The sequence below is a fragment of the Natator depressus genome, chromosome 3, assembly GCF_965152275.1.
Source record: "Natator depressus isolate rNatDep1 chromosome 3, rNatDep2.hap1, whole genome shotgun sequence".
NCBI classification, from domain to species: domain Eukaryota; kingdom Metazoa; phylum Chordata; order Testudines; family Cheloniidae; genus Natator; species Natator depressus.
This window is the reverse complement of record NC_134236.1, coordinates 134,810,328-134,833,579: the sequence shown is the minus strand read 5'-3', so window position 1 is coordinate 134,833,579 and position 23,252 is coordinate 134,810,328. Positions and strand designations below refer to the sequence as shown.

Genomic DNA, 23,252 nt, shown 5'->3' with positions numbered 1-23,252 from the left:
TACATGTGCACTAAGAGTGGAATATAGACCACAGATCTCGCTGGACCAAAGATACTGTTGGTTAAGTAATCATTCTTTAAAAGGTGGGGTGTATTCTGTAGTAATTAATGACCTACATGTGACAAGCCCTTCACTTCTTTGGGAACTATGGCCCCCTTCCTCAAAATACTTTTATCTCACCCCTTACACTTTTTATGAGCAAGTTCCATTTTGCATCCATCCATGTATGGTGTTCTGAGACAGCTAAACTTCTAATTATAGCAGAGCTCCTCCTCTTCTATAAACCAGGTTAAGATAGCTTTATATTTATGTCTTATGTAAAGCAGGAGTCAATGAATTACCTAATCCTACATCAGAAGCTGAAGGAGGGTTACTAATCCATCTGTTGTCTATCGGTGGTAGATTTGGCATTTGGATTGCTCTTTTATATATGTTAAAACATAGATAGCCAGCTTGGCTACTCGTGGGATTTAACAAATATGTAATCTTCCAAGGTTACTTGTAATTTGTACATTTCAGTCTGGCTGAAGTTCTGCACGTGTCAGACAGCAGTGTAGATGAGTTTGATTGTTTTGCTGGATCTCCCCCTACTTTTGGCAAAGCAATTCCTCTATTTTGGGTTCATCCCCACAACTGTGGAGGATGAAGGAACCAGAAAACAGTCTTTTTGGAGAAAGGCAGTATGCTGTTAGACAATAACCTTAACACAAGAGCTTCTGTCAGCCTGCAAAACGCTTCACTTGTCACGTTACCGTAATTCACACTGAAGAGCAGAATTTGCTGCAAAAACACCGCAACAATTTTCAAAAATGCTGCCATTTAATTGGGGTGATGTTTTTCTTTACTGGGTTTTTATGTCTTAAAACCAAAGACTGACATGCAATTTAGGCAACTGTAATGTGTGTTATAAATGGTACAGTGTATTTTATAAAGCGAAGTATGCATTTTTAAACGTCCTGTTCATATACACTGTAAAAATTCTCAAAGAATTTCCAGTATGTTAGTGTTTAAATTTATGTAAAAATCTCTTAAACAACAGACAATGATTACATTATGCCCGCTAAGGCACTTATCCTGCAACATGGGTATTTTCGTGCATAACGTTAAGCAAATGTGGTATCAGTCTAAAATACCAAGGCTTAGAACAATGGAACAACTAAAATGTGGCTTCATGACATTAAACCATTACATAATCTACAACTTTCCTTGAATGCTGAGAATCCTGTGGCAAAGACCTCTATTGCTCCTTGTACAAAACAGTGCCCTTAAAAACCAACAGATAAAGGAAAATTGCTAAACTTTGTTTTTCAGAATATTTTTTTAATATGGAATGTCTTAATACTGTCATTGACTGGAGCTATATAGGGCTTGGTCGTTCTGTGTCCATTGTTGACTCTGGCTGTAGTGATCCTATGTAAGCCATGAAACTGTTGTGTTGATGTCCCCAATCATAATAATCTGGAGAGAAACTAAAAAACAAAACACAAGAATTTATGGCTGATGCCTTCATTCTCTGTATGGCTCATTTACTTAAATGGGACAGACTATAACTTCATAAATAGAGTTTACATAAATTCTAGAGATGCTACCAGTAGACTTTGTACTTAAGTCTCAAATCAGCTATTTAGCTATGTATCCCTGTTCAGCAGTATTGTGGGCTCAAGGAATTGGTCATGAACTAGAGAGACTTTCATCTTTAGGCTACCAGTTGAAATCCTGTCCAGTTCATTAATGACTGAGGGTTTTTACCACCTAATGGCTTCACTTTCCCACATTAGGGTTCAGGGTGTTCAAGGATGTTGGACAGCAGTAGGTTGAGCCTGCCTAAATTCCTGTTCCAACAACTTGGATCCAGCTAGTAGCATTGCTGGATCTAAACACATTTTGTGTTCACATCTAACATGGTTAATACTTGGTCAGTAACTGGGAACTTGGCTCGGATGCCATATGCTTGTCTGCCTATAAACCGTTCCAAACACTTAAGATGTTCTTTGGGTGGCACTCCCCAACCAGCCCTTTGTAAGCAGTTTGGCTGATCCTCCTCTTTTCCTTCCTGGTTCTCTGGGCAGTAAGAGATCCCAGACTACGCTGTCACCAGTGCTAGTATGTGTGTGACCTCCAAGCACTCTGTGGTATGCCAAAGGCTCTGTAGATTTTCCCCAAATGCAAAGATACCACCCCAGGCAGCGTGGTAGCTGTGAACAGGCAAGCTTTGTTGAACTATGGTTGCATTGTGGGTCGGAGAAAAAGCTGCACCCAACTCAACCAAGTTAATTTTTATATGCAAATAAATGGAAAAACAAGAATTGGGTTCTCTATGGGTGGGAATTAGTTACTAGGGGAGCCTTCTTAAAGATTATTTCATAGTGTGCTTATTTCTCTAATAATATTTTTAAAAATAAGGGGCTGACTCATGGTGGAGCTCAAATATACAGAATTCCTGTGTTTTGCAAGCAGTGGAAAAGGAAACTCCCTGGCCCTAAACCTAGTGCTGAGTAAAGTTCCCCCTCTTGCATGTGATTTAATAGATTCTCAAGTACAAAATACGAATTATCTAGGAGCTCCTCCCCTCACTGCTTCATCCTACCAGCTCAGTCTGTTCGTAAAGTCTCATGCCCACATCTCTTCTTACTAGAGTCTTCACCACAGACTCTCTCTTTTCCAGGTCTCCTCAGTGCAGAGGTCCACAAGCAGCTCTTGCCCCCTTTAGGTTTCTCCCCACACTAGGAAAAGGGTATAGGTCCTGCGCTCCGCCCTGAGGCCCCCTCCTGCTTTCCCCCCATGACGCCGCCCATGCTCCACCTCTTCTGGTCCCTGCTCTGCCCCTCCTCTGAGATACTTGCTGCCCGCTATGTCCCTCTGTGGAAGGGCTACACAAGACAAGATGCCAGGCCAGCCTTATGCTCTGTGGAGCCAGTGGGTGTGACATTCCCTCCCTTCCAAGCCACTGCAGGCCTGGATCACTGTGTGTGGCAGGCACCACCATGCTGTCCTCAGGGCCGGTGCCAGCTAAGCCGGCTGGCTGCTGAGCAGCACTTACACCTGGCCCAGAATCTTTCAGAGTGTTCCTGGTAAGCAGCAGGTGGCAATTAGGGGTACCTGTGGGCAGCAAATTCCCCCCCCCCACACACCCAGTTTTTGTACTTGCTCAAGTTCTGCAGTGGGCAAGGAGAGCACTCAGCTTGGGGGAGGAGCAGAGAGCACAAGGGGCAGGGAACTGGGGGTGTGTGTAGAGGAGAGGAGGGCTTGGCAGGTGCTAGGAGTCTTCAGGGGGGAGGGGTGCAGCAACTCAGTGGGCAGGGGGGCCTCGGAGGAGGGGCAGAGGTGAAAGTAAGTCGGTACGCCCCAGTTCGGTGTACTGGCAAGGTTTCCCCAGACAGCAATTTAAAGGGCTTAGGGCTCCCAGCAGCGGCTGGAGCCCCGGGCCCTTTAAATTGCCACCAGAGCCCCACTGCTGGAGCCCTGGGGTTGCGGTGGCAGCCAGGACCCCTGGGGCTCTGTTGGCAATTTAAAGGCCCTGCCCCCTTCTGCTTGAGGCCACGCCTCCTGCTCAGAACTCTGGGGCACCAATAAGTCCTTTAATCCCTGGGGAGGGGGTCAGAGAGGAGACTGAGTGGGGGCAGGGCCCCAGAGCAGAGCCACAGTCCAGGCACCAGAGGAGCTTCCGGCGCTCAGGCCAGCCTCCCCAAATGCCTGAGTCATGCGCTGCCCGTGGAAAAGGAGTTTGCCTTTATACCATTTCCTCGCCCGGTCTGTCTTGCTCTCAAGCTTATTGTCCTAATAGCACCCTGAACTACAAGTCTGAGAACTTCTGTCCTTAAAGAGCTGAACTCAAAACTGAAACTACTGCTCTGGTCCTGCCAGTTAAAGGGCCAGCACCCTCTGTTATAGCTGTTAAATCAAGATACTCTTATCTTCATTCTGTTATCCTTGTAATGTTTATGTGCTGCCATCTTTAATGCCTTGCCTCCCACCCTTACACTCACACATACATGCATGTTTGTTCCCTAACGCATCCTCCTGCTGAACTCTCCTTTCTAACAGATTTTTTTCCCTACCCCTAAGTATTGTGTCTGAATTTGGTCAAAAATCATGATAAAATAAGTAGAACATTTAATTGTTCCTCACTGATCTCTTCCTCCTATAACCATCCCAATACCTCACCTGCCCTGTATGCCTTGTGGTGAAATGTTCCAGGCCAGATCATCGTCACTGTCATATCGCCGAGGGTTGTCAAAGAAATAGGATCGTGGACTGAATCCATGGCTTGGTATCATTCCTGGATTTGTCTAGGGGGGAAATCATCCATCAGTGAAAGTTACACCAATTTGTACCTGAGTGTCAGAGATGCCACCTGTTCATTTTCTAAAGAATACCCCTGAGGCGACGTCTCGCCAAAGGCTCCCAGCCAAGAGATATGGCAGGCGTCTGTTCAACTATTTTTCCCCCTATCTCTCGCCTCCTGTTCTGCTTTCTCTATTTCCTCCCTTTACACCTACCAACCCCCCACTTCCCATGAGTAGAAGTGCTCATGCTACCAGACCTGCTGTTTTACACATGTCTGTTCTAGGCTCCATATAGAGTGACCAGATGTCCTGATTTTATAGGGACAGTCCTGAATTTTGGGTCTTTTTCTTATATAGGCTCGTATTACCCACCACCCCCTGTCCCGATTTTTCACATTTGCTGTCTGGTCAGCCTAGCTCCATATCAATTCCTCTCCACCCCAGTCTGCCCTCCCAATAACACCGCCCACTTGCTTCCCTTAGAGAGAGCAATTTGGACCCGGCAGACAGAGGAAGAGGCATACAGTAGGATGATAAGGTTGAGGAGATGAGGAATTCCCAGGCAAAGGGATGGAGGGCTGTAGCCACCGGGCAAATGACCTCTAGTACAACCTCCCAGTGTCCTGAAATTCACTCTCCTATCTTTACTGGCACAGCATCCCCTACCAGCTTCCCCTTAACCCAGGGAAACTGACCAATCTGTCCTGATGAAACTATACCCAGTTAAAGGGTGGGAATAGAATGCTATTATGTCTCTCAGCAGTGATATACTTACCTCAGAGCCATGGGCCAAGCCAGGGAGAAACATCCATTGGGTGAGGGAGTGAAAGGGCCTCCACACAATTTTTCCATTTACAAAAATAAAAACCCAAACCATTTTCATTTTAGTTTAACTAGTGTGTTTTTTTTTCACTCTGACACACAGTGTGGCTCAGATTCAAGACACTGTCCTACACATTCCCATGCACACTTGATTTTTTTTCTCTTCCATTCAGTGCCAGTATCCCCTTCCCCCCGACTCTTTGGATATGCTGGGGCAACATTTTTGTTCTCGGCCCAGAGCAAGATAAAGGGTTGATCCTGCATTGTTCATTGGCATAAAACTAGTTAGTCTTTTTTCCTTTTGTATTAAAAAAAACAGCAACCCAAAACCCAAGCAGTAAACGTGTGGGTTTTCGCCCCAGTTCACTTGCTTGACACTCTAGCAATGTTAGCATAAGAGCACTCAGTTATGCTCTACAGGCAAAACCAAATTACCAGAGATGGCAAAACAAGAGTATTATTGCCTTAACAATTCTAGGAACCAAAAGTTTATTTTTGAATAGAGCTAAGTTTTTAATTTTGGAGAGGAAAATGCAACCAACTCAACACTACCCCAAAGTTTTCTGTTTAAGCGATCACCATTTATAAATAAGGAAAGCAGAGCCAAATGTTGGGTTTTCACTAAATTTTGGTTGTTTCTAGATATTTTGTGGACTAGTGGATGCAGTTTGTTTTAATAGTAATGCTTTATATATAATCTTCCTCTTTTCTTGGCAATCCTTTTCCGGCATATTAATAAGTACTTGGTGTTAGGATATAGATATTCAGGCCTGTCTGTAAAGGCCTGTACTTTAAGAATTTAGGGGTATTCTTATCACTTCGCTAGTTCTAGAAGTATAAAAGAAAGAATCAAAATCACTGTCTGCTGGTGTAAGGGCCCTCTCTTACTGTGACAGTCTGAGGCCCTGTGCTTAGGCTAAGGCCTTTGGCTAAGCAGCAGAGGCAGCCATAAGCTAGGAAGCGACAGGTCACATCCTCACATTCCAAACTAGTCACATTGAAAGAAGGTGCTATTGGGCTGTTAGGAATACAATCCTGTCCTGATAATGCCTATCACCTCCAGAGAAAGGGAAGTGCCTAGAAAATGTAAAAAGGAAACAGCATCCTGTCTGGCAAGAACTCACTTATCAATACTGGGATGTGAAATCCTCACTTCTGTATTGTTTTGTCATTATAGTTCCTACTTTGCTATTGTTTGTCTGTATAATCTCTGTCTGGTTCTGTGATTGTTCCTGTCTGCTGTATAATTAATTTTGCTGGGTGTAAACTAATTAAGGTGGTGGGATATAATTGGTTACATAATCATGTTACAATATGTTAGGATTGGTTAGTTAAATTTCAGGAAAATGATTGGTTAAGGTATAGCTAAGCAGAACTGAAGTTTTACTATATAATCTGTAGTCAATGAGGAAGTGAGGGGGCCTTGGGGGGAGGGAGGAGGGGTGTGTGTGTGTGTGGGGGTGGGGTGGGGTGGGGTGGGGTGGGGGGAGAGAGATGGGAACAGGGTATGGGGGTGGAGAAATTGGAACCATGCTTTGCTAAAGGGGGAAATGGGAACAGGGAATGAGGGTAAGGAAATTGGAACCATGTTTTGCTAAAGGGGGAAATGGGAACAGGGAATGGGAGTAAGGAAACTGGAATCCTGTTTGGTTAAAGGGAGAAATGGGAACAGGGACACAGGTGTAAGGCTCTGTGGTGTCAGAGCTGGGAAGGAGGATACTAAGGAAGGAAACTGGAATCATGCTTGCTGGAAGTTCACCCCAATAAACATCGAATTGTTTGCACCTTTGGACTTCGGGTATTGTTGCTCTCTGTTCATGCGAGAAGAACCAGGGAAGTAAGTGGGTGAAGGAATAAGCCCCCTAACACTTGGTAGTTCTGCAACTATTAACAAATGTTTATATTACAATACTCTCCTGTGACTCTTGGACTCCATCTTGTGGCAAATTTGCATGAAAATTCATGGTGTGGCTTTACTAAAGAATCTGGAGCTTGGGCTTTTGTTGATTTTTTTGTACTGAAAGTTGTGAGCTTAACTGTAGTGGGGTTGTTTATTTAACTTTTTCAGTTTTTCTCTTGCTGTGACATAGATAAGCATAAACCTATTTGTTATTTTTCTACACACACAAAAATAAGGCATACATTTTTAAAAAGTGAGGGTAATTAACCATTGGAACAATTCACCAAGGGTTGTGGGGGATTCTCTGTCCCTGGCAATTTTTAAACCAAGATTGGTTATTTTAAAAAAAGCATTCTAGTTCAAAAGTAGTTATTTTGGGGAAGTTCTGTGCCCCGTGTTAACAGGAGGTCAGACTAGATCAGTGGTTCTCAAACTGGGGATCGGGACCCCTCACAGGTTTGTGAGGTTATTACATGGGGGGGTCGTGAGCTGTCAGCCTCCACCCCAAACTGCACTTCACTTCCAGCATTTATAATAGTGCTAAATATTTTTTAAAGTGTTTTTAATTTATAAGGGGGGTCGCACTCAGAGGCTGGCTGTCTGAAAGGGGTCACCAATACAAAAGTTTGAGAACCACTGCCCTAGATGATCACAATTGTCCTTTCTGACCTTGAAATCTTTGAATTTATGAAAACCGTAGTATTTGATCAGGCACATTTAACAGCAATGTTAGGTAAAGAACATAGCCCCTGTAAAAGGTACCTGTAAAATGAGTGAAGTTACAGAGTTCTCTATTTAAATTAGGACTAGCTTGCTCCTCCTACCCCTACCCCACCAAACTTCTAGAGTCCTAGGGTTTTGTCTAGACAAGATATAAAGGTGTAATGTTAGAACTCGTTAGCTAATATGTTCTTCCACTAACATTTAGCAGAAGAATGTAGTCCATAGTTGTTGTCTTGTTTAACTTCAGTGGGACTATTCATATGAGTAAAGGTTTGCAGGATCAGACCCTAAATGGCAGTGCAAACTTTCCCACACATTTGCCAGTGTGTCCCATATTAATCTGGAGGGATTGCCTGCTGCTATGAGAAGATATTTTGGTTTCTCTGCCTACTTAAGTCCAACATACGTTTAGCTTTCAAACCTTGGCTTCACCACTCTGCTGAAACTGCTAACAAGATTTCAGTTAGTGCCAATTGTGGTGCTGGTTTTTGTGATATGGAAACTTCTTCAAGGAGAATTGGGCTAGGACCATCAAACCCATTTCATATGTGCCACTGAGCAGCTAACAGATGATAACTTGCAGCTGGCTTTGAATCAATGCCCTAAAAATGAAAGACACTGTACCCCATTATCAAACTCAAGTGCCAGGTAAATTTTCTACAGTAACGACCTATTAGGGGAAAATGGTATGTTTGGATGATCTAAAGTATTTTATTTTTACTGAGAACAGTTTGAAAATAAAAAGTTAAAATGTGGAGAAATAAAAACTAACAGTAAATTGAGCTCTGAGGATTATCTGAAGGTTGTGCCTGGAAATGGTTTTACTTACTAGGTCTTTTGTAGGGTTTCGAACACGGAAGAAGTAAACAACTAAGGAAGTGGGCAGCAGCTCCCAGATAAAGAGGATCACTCCAAATACTATGTACCCAGCATCTCCCAGCTGACATTTCAGATCTGCCTGTTGAAAAGTCAGAGCAGCATGTTAAAAAATGAGAAAGTGAGTTTGTTTTAAAAAGTATAAGAAACAAAATCAGCTTTCTTAGGGTGAAATGTATGTAAGCATAAGGGAATATGATGGAACATCTAGTAGCTGTGTATAAAAGTAAAGCAGCAGATTAACCTGGCTACAAATCCTTAACAATAAAAACCCCTTTGGAAGGATACAAAATTCTATTTTATTTTGTACAATACCTTTCCCTTCCTCCTTTTTAAATGATCATCATCATCATCCTTAGGGTGTTTTTCTCCCCTACCCAAAAGCTACAGAGAATAGTTAAGTCTCGTGGCTGCCTGCCAAGCTCTTAGACTGTTAAGAAAGTGAGAAAATAAGATCCTAGTGTTCTAAAGTCTTTCAAGCTTTGAGAAACAAACAAATTAAAACCTTTCGAGTTCAGTGCAAGCCCCACTAGCCCGAGTCTGTCGACGGGGTTAGGAGGCTCACTCCAAATGACTCCAAAGTGTTGTGTAGACATGGGCACCCAAAAATGAAGGCACCAGGAACTGCTAGTCGTATTTTGCTAAATTCAGAATGAAAGATCAGTCATTGGCCATCTCTAGTTGTGAGAGCAGCCAGCATGCACTGCAATGGTCCAGCCCCCTGGTGGGCAGAAGGTATTAGGCCTTTATGTAAAAGAGGCATCACAGGCTGTCATGTCCCATGAAACTTCGTGGCAGGTTACGGGAAGCACATGGACCAGGAATGTAGGTAGGATATGGCACCTCCCATTTAATTGCACTCCCCTGATTTTAAGCCAACACCCATGTACTGGGACCTGAGCATTATCCTGTTTACTTTTAAACGATGTAAACATCAGAGGTCAAAGGCTGGGATTTTCAAAAGAACCTAAGGGAGTGAAAAGAAAAGGAGTACTTGTGGCACCTTAGAGACTAACAAATTGATTTGAGCATAAGCTTTCATGAGCTACAGCTCACTTCATCGGATAGTGAGCTGTAGCTCACAAAAGCTTATGCTCAAATAAATTTGTTAGTCTCTAAGGTGCCACAAGTCCTCCTTTTCTTTTTGCGAATACAGATTAACACGGCTGCTACTCTGAAATCTAAGGGAGTGAGGCATTCAACTCCCATTGAAATTCAACAGGAATTGTGTGAACCAGCATTCAGTCTTAGCTGTCATTTTGGTTTAATTAAAACTTGACCGATCATCATATGTTAAAACGGGTACTATGTGAAGGGAACATGCAGCTATTCTTTATCGATAGAGCAGGAAAAACACTTCTTTTTTATGGGGGGATGCTGGCCCCACTGAAGTCAATAGAGCTTTGACATTGACTTCAGAGGACCCACAATTTTGCCCATGTGTTTAAATTGTAAATGGAGTCACCTTCTTGTCTCCACTGCTACCCAAATATGATTCAAACTATTCAGTAGTCCTTTCAGTAAAAGTAAAAAACAAAACAAATCCCATACACCTGTTTTTAATAGAGGGGAGTTGCCTTTCTAAATCTTAAAAATAAATATAAATAAAGTGCAATAACCAGAAGGTAAGTTTTTTTTTATATTGTTGGTTTTTGTGACTGCTTTTTCTTCTGACCGGATTATTTTTCCCTGACCATTTTATTACTGGAAAGATCATAGTCTTGGAGCAGAACAAACTTGGTGCATTTTTTTTTAATTTAAAAATCCAAAGGATTTTATTGTATTAGTTCTTGTTTGTTGTCAATTCTGACTATACAGGATCAGTTTTCCTTGTTAGCAGTAAACTTCATACTTGCCTGATCTGATACATTGTACCAATCATAATCAAAAGAATTGACTTTCTTGGTTTGAGAAAATGATAAGATGAATAAGTTGTAACAGGCTCTTGAGGTATAAAGTAGTATAACGGTCACGCCTATAGTTGTCACCTGACACACAGATGAACCCTAGAAGAGAGAGTTAAGCATATTTTAGTACTTATGTCTGATAATGGCAAGAACACTGTTTTGCATGGGCTTGGTGATCTCTGCTTCACTGTGTATAATCTTGGATAAATTTACTTTTTTTTTTTATCTGGGAATCTTTTTCCAAGCTTCCAGCTGTTAGCATGGTCAGCTACTATTCAATGACTCTGTCTAATACTGCAGGAAGTACTAGTCTTAAAGTACCTAAAATAAGATCAAAAAAGAGTTGTACATGGGGAATAAAACCTATTGGATAGATCATCCATTCCATCCTCATGCAAAAATAAAACCTCCAACACCACACCAGACTGAGAACTTCCTATATCAGATCTTGCACTAATACCATCATGCGATGTTGTGCATTTTACAGCTACATGCTACCCATATATTAGCCCTCTGAGTAAGTACAGAACAGCTGGTAACAGTTATTGGTAAACACATTGCACATAGGAATTCACATCCTACACTGCAGATTTGCCCAATTTATAATTCAGTATCAACAGGAGAGTCTCATTGAGCAAAGACTAGAGGAGTAGGATGAGTGTGTGGAACAGTAAGTGAATTTGATGTCAGGAATGTAGATTGGAGTGGGGCCCTGGTCAGTGTTTTGGAAATTAGGAGAGCTCTCTTCTGTTGGACTTGGAAATGGATAGAGTTTGTAGGGGAATGGTGTGATCCACCTGCAGGATTGAGAGTAGCCAGGTTGCAGCAGAAATTCAGAGGGTAGGGATTGAGAGAGAGAGAGCCCATAACAGTAGGCATCACAGGTACTGAGACAAGATCTGATTAAATCTCTGGGCACAGACAGGACTAGGCTAAAGATCAATGTTAGTTCTGTCCTAGAGACAGGCACATATACAGACAAGAGAATAGATGGAGGGGAAGAGGCTCAATAAGGACTCTGTGGGGCTGGCCTGGTGGCAGCCTTTTACACAACCAAATGAGAGAGAACAAAGTTGTCCTGAGCTCTCTGGATGAGCAGAGGTAAGGCTTTCAGCCCCTGTGGGGAAGGGAAAACCCTTGTTTCCATCTCACATGACTCCCTCTCCCTCCCACAATGGAGGCATATAGTACAATAAATGGGCTCCAGAGCCTGACAGAGTTGGAAGTTGCCCACCTCATCATGGGCCCTTTTACAATATTGTGGGGGATAGGAGGGCCTACCCGGGCAGAAGCATAACTCCAAGATGTCTAGCCTGGGTTACAAAGTCTAAAGGCAAGCAGTAGTGGGATCAAAGGCTTAGGACAAGGAGGATACAATTACTTAAGCATCATGTCATTTCACCAGGTTATAGTGGTCTCCAAACCTTCACACAAAATATTTCTTCCTCTACATTTCTATTGAGGCCTTTTCAGCTGTATAGTTGTGGCAGCATGGAAGGGGCATGGTTTCATGAGACCCCAAATACCTCTGACCAGCTGTACAAGGATGCACTGTTTTCTTTGTACACAGGAATGCAGCATGGTATAGTGGGAGTGCTTTCCCTTGAGATGCCACATTCCGTTGCCTTGTTGCGCTGATGTTACACTTTTATAAATGTCACGTCAATGCAGTATTGACCTTTTTCTGCCTTCTGTGAGAATTTGTGTTCCTAACTCTGACAGTCTGAGGGTGCTTTCTGCTTCAGAGTGTCCCTTGGCACTCTGAGCAGTAGAGTCTTCTCAAGCAGTGGCCTGCCTGGCTGGTTTTTTGGGGGTTATCTCATAGCACTCATTAGATTCACTGTCCTGACTGCACCTTTCTCTTTGCTGCAAGCAGACCATGAGCACCTGGGATGGAGGGAAAGGTGAGAGGAATGAGTGGAGAAAGGAAGGCTTTAGCTGTTTTTTTTCCCTCAGAGTGTTGTAAAAACTGAGCTCATTCAATATATTGTATATGAAGCTGGCCAACAGCAGAGTTAAAAATTGTCCTTGAGAGAGAATATAGTTATGCCAACACTGATCATCCCCCTTCACAAGCAGTATTTTTTCCTACCAACACAAGAAGCCTGGGTCAGCCCCTATGTTTGGGAATTATATCACCATTTATGAAAAACTAGCTAGCACACCCTTCGCAGCAAAATGACTTAAGACATTGATTCATCTGATACACTGTGTCCCGAGTACTACTCAGCCTGCTTGACATCCTGGATGTGAGTTCACAACTTTGTAGATCAGCATGACTGACTGTCTGATTAGATGGATGCTGCAAATACTGCTAGACTTGCCCGTCAACAGGAGCATAATATGGTGGCAGGCCTGGCTTGCAGTGACATTTGTGCTGAGTTCAGAGACTCAGATATTTATAAGAGGATTGAAACAGAAATACGGTAAGTAGCGGTGAAAGCTGTGGTGAGACCAATGCAAACGACAGGAAATGCTGTAAAGAGGAAACAGTTGTTACGTACTTCTCTATTCGCACTCTGTGTTGGAGAATCAACTATGCTGTTATGGAAACAGAGGAGGAAGCTGCTGACTCAGACATCACAGCTCAGTTCTCCATGCTGCAGGTACCACAAGACAGAAGAAAGCAGCTGGCATTTTTCAGTGCTGTTTTTGCCAGAATACAGGGAAGGCTAGTGCAGTATAATATTTAAAGATGTTGTAGCTTTAATCACTTTGAGCTCAACAAATAAAATGGCATGATAAAAATGTTTTGTCCATTATGGGCTAAATCCTCAGAGCAGTGTCCAGCCTAAGTAGCTGGGTGCTGGGAAGATACACAGGGAGAGTAAGGGAAGGGAATCCTTCCTCACAGGCCACAAAGGTTGCTTAACCCTATTAGCTGCAATAGGTTTACATGCCCTCTTCAGAGGGCTGAGGATACCTGAAGTGGCAAGACTCTAGTCATGCACTCGCTGCTTGTGCCAGGCAAGGAATCTCCAAAGAATGGGGCTCTACCTATGTGAGTGCTGTGTACCCCACATCTGGCCCTCCCACTCCTGCCCCAACTTTTCACAGTAGAACTAAAGGAGTTCCACTTCCTGAGGCTCTGTGACTAAGCAGGAGAATGCAGGATTTACCCCGTGCACTTTATCACCCCTGTGATCTTTGAACAGAGGGAGCTAGCAGATGTGAGGGTCAAATGGAAGGGTGCCAAATCTCCAAATACCAAAATGTGGGCATTTCTGCCATTTAGGGTTGCCAGGTGTCTGGTTTTCGACTGATACACCCAGTCGAAAAGGGACCCTGGCATCTCCGGTCAGCACCGCTGCAGGCTGTTAAAAGTGTGGTTGGTGCAGGGCTGGCAGGCTCCCTACATGGCTCCACTAGGCTCCCCAGAAGCAGCGACATGTCCCTTGAGTGGCATAGGGGTGGCTATGGGGGCTTCGCATGCTGCCCCCAACCCAAGTGCTGGGAACCGTGACAAATGGGAGCTGCAGGGGTGGTGGGTGCGGGCAGAGCCCCCTGGCCGCCTCTGTGCCTAGGAGTTGGACATGCTGGCCGCGTCCCGGGAGCCGCCTGAGGTAAGTGCCACCTGGAGCCTGCACCCCGAACCCCTTCCTGCATGCAAACTCCCTCCTGGAACCCCATGCCCCAAACCTCCCCCAACCCCCTGCCCCAGCCCCTCCCGCACCCTGAACCTCTCATTTCTGGCCCCACCCCGGAGTCCACACCCCCAGCCCAGAGCCCGTATCCCCTTCCACACCTCAACCCCCTGCCCCAGGCCAGAGCCCCTCCCACACTCCAAACCCCTTGGCCCCAATCCCCAGCCCAGAGCCCCCTCCTGGACCCCAAATCCCTCATTCATGGCCCCACCCCAGAGCCCGCACCCTCAGCTGGAGCCCTCACCCCCTCCCAACCCTCTACCCCAGCTGGGTGAAAATGAGTGAGTGAGGGTGCGGGAGAGTGAGCAACAGAGGGAGGGGCGATGGAGAGAGTGGGGGTGGGGAGCCTCAGAGAAGGGAGGGGCAGGGGCACAGCCTCGGGGAAGGGAGAGGAAGGGGGCAAGGCAAGGGTGTTCGCTTTAGTACGATTAGAAAGTTAGCAACCCTACTGCCATTCCTATTTTATATCACCACGTGGCATGGATTTTTACTAAGAATTTCAGAACAACTTTAACAATTCAACCTAAAAATCACTTGGCTACAAGCTCCAGCTTTCAGAGTAAACTAAACACATGTAATGAAATCCTACAATAACTACACAAGCAAAACTCCCATTTCAGTTCAATAGGAGTCAATACATTAGCGGTTATTCATACTTCTAGGTTCAGCTGTTGGTGTGCATGTTGTATGTTTCCATCACCTCAAACACTAATTTCAGAGTTGTTGTTCTTTGCTCACGTACGACAGATTGGATTTCCAGTGGGAGGAGGAAATGAATGAAGGAATCGATCCCAACCTCTACTTGGTAAACACCTCTCTGACAAAACCTCATGCTTTGATGATTTGCATGAGTTGGATAAACTTCCTTTGTAGTAAAACAAATCCACTGATCATGCCAGTTTGGTCAGCAAATGAAAAATCTGAAAAGCACAAAGCTGTAGATTGAAATCTACCAATCAGTCATGGGCTTTCTGTTGTATGTCCACACTGATTAAGTAGGAAAAGTAATTAGATGGCCAACCAGCAGGGAAGAATTTTACTATAAGATTTTCTTCATAGTAACTGAAATTTACAGTATTGGCAGCTTCATCATGATGAGAAGGATAATATATTTTCATTAAACTCTAGTCATTTACTTCCAGACTTAAACTCCTAACGCAAGTCAGAAAGACAAGGGATCTTTGAGAAAATAAAGCCCTCCTTTACTGTTTATGAATGTTACAGAATATCCTCTATTGACTTTGTGCCAAATATGTATTGGCTTCAATAGCATTACACTAACTATAAGTCTGCCCATTTGTCTACTTAACATATCCCAAACTTGTCAACATAACAGACTATATCCTTAAAGAATACCTGCTGCAGGATCTTAAGTGAATCTCCTTTTCTACTGGACCATTTTTATAAAGTGGAAGTACTTTTAAATACAGCCTTAGGCCTGGTCTACACTGGGGGTGGGGTGGAAATCGATATAAGACATGCAACTTCAGCTATGTGAATAACGTAGCTGAAGTCGATGTACTTAGATCTACTTACCGCGGTGTTTTCATTGCAGTAAGTCGACTGCTGATGCTCCCCTGTTGACTCCGCCTGCACCTCTTGCTCCAGTGGATTACCGGAGTCAACAGGAGAGTGCTCGGCAGTCAATTTATCGCATCTTCACTAGACACGATAAATCGACCCCTGCTGGATTGATAGCTCCAGAGGTAAGTGTAGACATGCCCTTAGTCATTGACAGAAGGACATGCACCATTCACGAAAGACAGTTCATACTTTGTGTTACTGTTTATTTTCATGGACATGCTGCTCCCTTAAAGACTTAAAGTAAATTGACAGACTGAGGGAGCCCAAAGGTGCTCTTCAACTATCTACATATAGCAGCACTGAAATGCAGCTGTGTTTGAGGTGGAGGACAGCAGCCAACTGAAATATAGCTGAGGTATGTGATAAATTCTGGCCAATGACAACTTCTGCAAACTCTTATTTAAAGTGCTATGGCATCTTTAGTAACAATGCAGAGCAGAAAGCATCTGGTAAACTACATGGTATTCAATTGATCTGTTTTAGAAGGAAGAAAGGCTAAGCTGAAATTCCTGGAATTAATATCTTTGGTTGCAGAGTCTAAAGCATTTTTTAAACCTGAGTCTCATCCCACTAAATTGTTTCCTTTGACCAAAACTATTCTTAAGTAAGATTTAAATGATCTCTAAAATGTACTTTACCTTGGATTCCAAGTAAATGTTGGCTAAAGACATCTTGGAAATCTTATACAGACAGATGGAGAGTGAGATGGCGCACAGAACAAACAATGTGTCATTAATTGCCACCCGGACAGAGACAATGACTTTCCTCTCTGAATTCTCTGTTCTCACCAACACAGCACACGTTAAATTCACCAAGAGGAAGAGGAGACTGATGAAGAGAGAAGCCAGATAGATAGGCAACCTGGAGAGGGAAAAACAGGCTTTTAGAACTACTGTTTAGCAAGTGTCAGCAGTGTGCTTGAAGCTGCACATAGAGCAAGGGAAGATACTGTCCCTGCGTCAAGGCTGTCACAGCTGACACACAGAGCAGCTACACCAAACTGATTCAGAATGTTCTACGTGGCCTCGAGAATGATTACAGTTGATTTCACAACTATTTTTAAAATCCAGAATAAACTGATATTCAAGCCATATACTTACTTGTAAGGGATAAAGCATGAAAGATGGGGCAGTCTTAACACATACGGGAGAAAAGCATGTATAAGACAAATGTAATAGAGACAGATCTTTACATCTATTTTAAACGGATGTGTTTACTTTGCTAGGCTCTGCACATCATATCTCTGGGGAATCCCTCTGACCATTCAACCAGACTCAGTGTGCGTGAGGAAGCCATTGTTAGCTGAACGGTCGAGCTGTGTGGAATGCTATGGCTTTAGGCCTGGGTGTTGTACACACTCAGTACCATGAGTAGAACCACTGACTACCCATTTTTTAAAGTCATATTTTATATCAAATACAGGAAGCCCTTTTTAAAGTCTAAAAGCCATGAGGCAGCTGGCTACTAAACACCGCTTCCTCGTCCCCCAAATATCTTTGTCACATGCAGCTTCTTTGAGGGAACATTCAAAATTCTAAATATGAAAACTTGGGGCTGGCTTGGCACCTTGCAACCCGTTCCAAGTGAAGGGCAGCACATAGCTGCACTGCCCCACCTCAAGAGCAGAGCAAGGCCTGAACGGTGAGTCTGAGACCTGCCCACTCCTCAGTCATCTGGTGAGGAGAGGGGGGTAGCAACTTGGCAGCAAGTGCTTTGCTCTCCCTCTTCTCCACACATCCCCAACGTTGCAATGCAAAGTCCATGCAGAAGGATAAGGATGCTCCTTGTGCTCCTTTACTCCCGTATGCAGTAGCAGAGCCAAGATCACAATCGGTCTCAGAATTTAAAAAAATAAGCAAAAGTGTTACCATTCTTATTGATTACTTATTTCAGTATTGTCAGGATTTGTTAAGAGTTACTAACCTAGGCCAATAGAGAAGCCATTCAGATGAGTTTGCAGTCCATCTTGCGGTCTGCTTGGAGGTTTGGCCTGGGGTTGGGATATATGCCCAGGTTCTCTTTTGAGTAATCTAAATTCAGTCTGTAAAGAATAGTTTTGCCCACCTACACAGCAGTGGAAAATATTGCCCCAAAAGGTTAATAGTGTGTAATTTATGAATCATGAGTAGGGCTGCAGGTTTGTCATGGTGTTAGAAATGTCACAGATACCAGGATATTTCTGTTTGTCTGTGCAACTTTTCTTTGTGTCTGTGATTTTAATGAAGCAGTATTTCCCAAATGGTGGGTTGTGACCCAGGAGTGCATCACAGGCAGGTTTTAAGGGTCACCAGCATGGTGCAGAGGGGAGGACTGGGAATTGGGCAGGGCTGGAAAGCTAGCTTGCCCCCTAGTAACCGCACAGTGGCAACACCTGGCCCAGAGGACTGGGCCCAGCTCCCCCACTCTCAGCATTGTGTCCTGGCACATGAGGTTGCTGTGCCATTTACTCAGATTTAACACATCTGCCTTACCCACCCCCCACCCCCACCCCATCATGAGGCAGGGGCAGCTAGGCCAAACCTGAGCAGTGCTGTGACCCTGTGCACCAGGCCTCAACACTCAGAGCAGGGAGCAAGAGCCAAGCCCAGCCCCATGGGACAGGAGCTGCCATTGCAGAGTGAGTGTGGGGCAGGGGTCACTCTGCAACACCCTCCACCCCAGGCCAGGATTAGAGGTGTGGTGCCAGGGTGCTGCTGTGGCTGGTCAGTGCCCCATTGGCAGGGTGAAGAGGAGGGGAGGGCAGGATTTACGTGTCCTGCATTTAAAGAAGTAAAGTTGAATGTTCATAGCTGTGACTTTACATACCACTTCCTCCTAAACATATGGCATTTCCTGAATTTACCATGGTTGCTCTGTGATTTTTTTTTTTAAATAGAAAAGGTCATGACAAATCTGCAGCCCTGATCATGATATAAAACTAAAGCACTGTTAGCTCATTTCAAAACGAGTCAGTGCTCCCTTTTGCCACAACTGGTAATTGGAAAAGAAAGGGTGCTTCCCTGAAAGCCTTTTTATATGTAACAGGGAGAACTGAAAGAGCCTAAAGCCACTACTTATGTTTATAAATCAATCCCATTTTTTCCAGTTACATTCTGCAGTTAGCATGGATGGCCTGGGGTGGAAATTACCCCTCAGAAGGAAGATAGTGCTCACTGTGAACCTTTAAGGATAGGGTATTTTCATTAATGCTATTTATAGATCAAATTCCAGCCTGCAGAAGGTTTTAGGGTGAACATTCTGAAACATCTCCATCATACCCCACAAAATAATGTCAGGGGCACGTTAGTCCTGAAGCTTTTATCTTTCACATAAATGAATTGGTCTGAAGAATTATGCTCTCTGTTCTAGTGATTGTAACTTTATGAATAAAATGTAAGCCAGGTCGCAAAAGGCTTTAAGCGGTGGGCATGCCTGTTCCTTCTCCTCCCCTACCATTTCTCAATGCATGGCCCCCAACACAAAGTACTCTGCTCTTCTAGCTCAGATTAGGAAAACTATTTCCCTCAAAGGTGATGCTCTTAAATTCTACCCACAAGCCACCATTCACAATAGATTGTACAGACGTTCCAAACGTGATCATGCATGTTCTCTGAGTTCCTTTGGCTCAGGTCCCTTGCAGTGGGGTCTGAAAACTCCCATGCCTGTATGCTGTGCTAGGCTTCTTGTGCTTCAGTGATGCTTGTATGCCCTGCTAGACTTTTTGACCTTGGTTCCCCACTAGAGGGACTGAGGTGCGCTCTGGGCTGTACCAGTCTTCTTGCATTTGGATCCTGGACTGGGGGCAGCCAAAAATGTTGGTACTTTCCTGCCACTCATACAATCCTGATGTCAAGATGAGCTGTAACTCACAGTTTGTACAGCTCTTTATAATATGATCTTCCCTCCCCTTTCTTACATAATTTGAGCAGTGAAATTGACAGGTTTCATGATTTCATAGGAGTTTAAGACCAGAAGGGACCAAATGATCCTTTAGATTGACCTCCTGTTCACCACAGGTCTTTACATTTCACCCAGTTACCCAGGTACTGAGCCCAGTAACTTTAGTCAAACCAAAGCATTTCAGTCCTCAGCTGACTGAACAGTTCTGACAATTAAAGGGTTCTCACTGCGCCTCTGAATTAGCAACTATTGAAAAGACCGGGGCAGGTCACCCATTTCACAGGTATTGTATGAGGTTCTGAAACTGTGGACAGACACACTGCATCACTTGTCCTCAAAAACATGAACGGAGAGTATCTTAGCAACCACAGCAGCTAGAGACTTAATTTTGCTTAATGAAAGCTTAGAGACCAGTGAACAAGAGGGCAGTGTGGAAGAGGTGCTGCCACATCATACTGCCGCACACTGATCCAGTCCAAGCCCTGAGTCCCATGGCATATCATCTATTCAAATGGCAAGATAAAACAGAAATGAACAGAAATTTCATGGGCAACATGACTGTTTATCTCCCTTGGGGATTTCCAGATGCTGGATCTCAGTATTGTATCAGCTCAGCCTCTTCCCATGGACCCCCTTGTTGCCAGGGATGATGGTGCAGTGTTTTATCTCAGTTTCCCCTCTTGGTTCCTCAGTAACTCACAAAGAGGCTTTCACAAGTCCAGTAATAGCTCTTGTTGGAGCTTTTATAAAACAAAGTTCCAAAATAAAAAAAAAAAAGGCCCTTGAACCCAGCTGTAATCTGGGCTCAGTCCCTCCTCCCTGAGAAATTGCCTCTTCCTCCATTCCCTAAATCTCAGGAAAAGACACAAGGCCTGGTCTAGCTTCTTTGTCTTCTCCCCACAAGGGAGAAGCTTCTAGCTCAGGGGTCGGCAACCTTTCAGAAGTGGTGTGCCAAGTCTTCATTTATTCACTTTAATTTAAGGTTTCACATGCCAGTAATACATTTTAACATTTTTTAGAAGGTCTCTCTCTATAAGTCGATATATTATATAACTAAACTATTGTCATATGTAAACAAGGTTTTCAAAATGTTTAAGAAGCTTCATTTAAAATTAAATTAAAATGCTGATCTTATGCCGCCGGCCTGCTCAGCCCGCTGCAAGCCTGGGGTTCCATTCACCTAGGCCGGCAGCGGGCTGAGCGGGGCCGGCGGCCAGGACCCCAGCTGGCAAGGGGCCAGCGGCCAGAACCCCAGACCGGCAGTGGGAACATGGAGCCCACTCAGATCACCGCAGCAATTATGAGCACTATAAACACTGCATGCGTTATCCAGCAGGATATGCAGAACCATAACCTGCAAGAAAAGCAAAACCAGGCGAGGAGGAGGCGACTGCAGCGCAGTGACGAGAGTGATGAGGACATGGACATAGACTTCTCACAAAGTACGGGCCCCTGCAATGTGCAAATCATGGTGTCAGTTGGGCAGGTTCATGGCGTGGAACGTTGATTCTGGGCCCGGGAAACAAGCACAGACTGGTGGGACCGCATAGTGTTGCAGGTTTGGGATGATTCCCAGTGGCTCCGAAACCTTCGCATGCGTAAGGGCACTTTCATGGAACTTTGTGACTTGCTTTCCCCTGCCCTGAAGCACAAGAATACCAAGATGAGAGCAGCCCTCACAGTTGAGAAGTGAGTGACAATAGCCCTGTGGCAGCTTGCAATGCCAGACAGCTACCGGTCAGTCGGGAATCAATTTGGAGTGGGCAAATCTACTGTGGGGGCTGCTGTGATGCAAGTAGCCAACGCTATCACTGAGCTGCTGATATCAAGGGTAGTGACTCTGGGAAATGTGCAGGTCATAGTGGATGGCTTTGTTGCAATGGGATTCCCTAACTGTGGTGGGGCCATAGACGGAACCCATATCCCTATCTTGGCACCGGAGCACCAAGGCAGCGAGTACATAAACCAAAAGGGGTACTTTTCAACGGTGCTGTAAGCACTGGTGGATCACAAGGGATATTTCACCAACATCAACGTGGGATGGCCGGGAAAGGTACATGAATTCTGGTCTGTTTCAACAGCTGCAGCACAGACTTACTTTCCAGACCAGAAAAATGACCTTTGGGGATGTTGAAATGCCTTTAGTTATCCTTGGGGACCCAGCCTACCCCTTAATGCCATGGCTCATGAAGCCATACACAGGCAGCCTGGACAGTAGTCAGGAGCTGTTCAACTATAGGCTGAGCAAGTGCAGAATGGTGGTAGAATGTGCATTTGGGCATTTAAAAGCACGCTGACGCAGTTTACTGGCTCAGTTAGACCTCAGCGAAACCAATGCTCAAATGAATTTGTTAGTCTCTAAGGTGTCACAGGTACTCCTTTTCTAATATTCCCATTGTTATTACTGCTTGCTGTGTGCTCTACAATATCTGTGAGAGTATGGGGGAGATGTTTATGGTGGGGTGGGAGGTTGAGGCAAATTGCCTGGCCGCTGATTATGCGCAGCCAGACACCAGGGCGGTTAGAAGAGCACAGGAGGGCGCGGTGCGCATCAGAGAAGCTTTGAAAACAAGTTTCAGGAATGGCCAGGTTACGGTGTGAAAGTTCTGTTTGTTTCTCCTTGATGGAACGCCCCCCGCCCCGACCCCGGTTTCACTCTACTTTCCTGTAAGCTAAGCACCCTCCACCTTCGATCACCGCTTGCAGAGGCAATAAAGTCATTGTTGCTTCACATTCATGCATTCTTTATTTATTCAAATCACACAAATAGGGGGATAACTGCCAAGGTAGCCCGGGAGGGGTGGTGGAGGAGGGAAGGACAAGACTACACAGCACTTTAAAACTTATTGAATGCCAGCCTTCTGTTGCTTGGGCAATCTGGGGTGAAGTGGCTGGGAGGCCCCCCCCCACCGTGTTCTTGGGCGTTTGGGTGAAGAGGCTATGGAACTTGGGGAGGAGGGTGGTTGGTTACACAGGGGCTGTAGCAGCAGTCTGTGCTCCTGCTGCCTTTCCTGCAGCTCAACCATATGCTGGAGCATATGAGTTTGATCCTCCAGCAGCATGAGCATTGACTCCTGCCTTCTTTCAGCAAGCTGATGCCACCTACCATCTTCAGCCCGCCACCTCTCCTCGCAGTCAAATTGTGTTTTCCTGCACTCTGAGACTGTCTGCCTCCACGTATTTTGCTGTGCTCTTTCAGTGTGGGAGGACAGCATGAGGTCAGAGAACATTTAATCACGACTGCGGTATTTTTGCCGTCTAATCTTCGCGAGCCTCTGGGAAGGAGAAACATATGCAGCTGGTGGTGGGAAAAAAAAGGGAGAGTGGTAGTTAAAAAGACACATTTTATAGAACAATGGGTACACTCTTTCACGGTAAACCTTGCTGTTAACGTTACATAGCACATGCGCTTTCATTACAAGGTCGCATTTTGCCTCTTATTGAGCGTATGCCGGTTTGGTGTGAGAGATCACTCACGCAGGGCCGGGCAGCAGAATTCGGCTTGCAGGCAGCCATGGTAAGCCACAGTCTTTTGGCTTCTTTAACCTTCATAACATGTGGGAATGGTTTCCAACATCAGCGCCCTCATTTCCCATACGAAGTAGCAGTTGGGTTGGCCATTAAAATGGGT

The 23,252-nt window shown here is 44.7% G+C and overlaps 1 protein-coding gene across 1 annotated transcript in view; it reads right to left on the bottom strand.

The window, feature by feature from the left end:
• Window positions 1-828: 828 nt before the first annotated feature.
• GPR137B (G protein-coupled receptor 137B) overlaps window positions 829-23,252 on the bottom strand; it is a 42,433-nt gene continuing 20,009 nt past the window's right edge. Inside the window, exons 3-7 of the mRNA XM_074948888.1 lie at window positions 16,381-16,603; window positions 10,460-10,613; window positions 8,561-8,685; window positions 4,165-4,289; window positions 829-1,469 (exon numbers count right to left, since the gene is read on the bottom strand). Coding sequence (XP_074804989.1) covers window positions 1,358-1,469; window positions 4,165-4,289; window positions 8,561-8,685; window positions 10,460-10,613; window positions 16,381-16,603 — 739 coding nt within the window. The 3' untranslated portion in view covers window positions 829-1,357. The remainder of the gene's footprint in view (window positions 1,470-4,164; window positions 4,290-8,560; window positions 8,686-10,459; window positions 10,614-16,380; window positions 16,604-23,252) is intronic.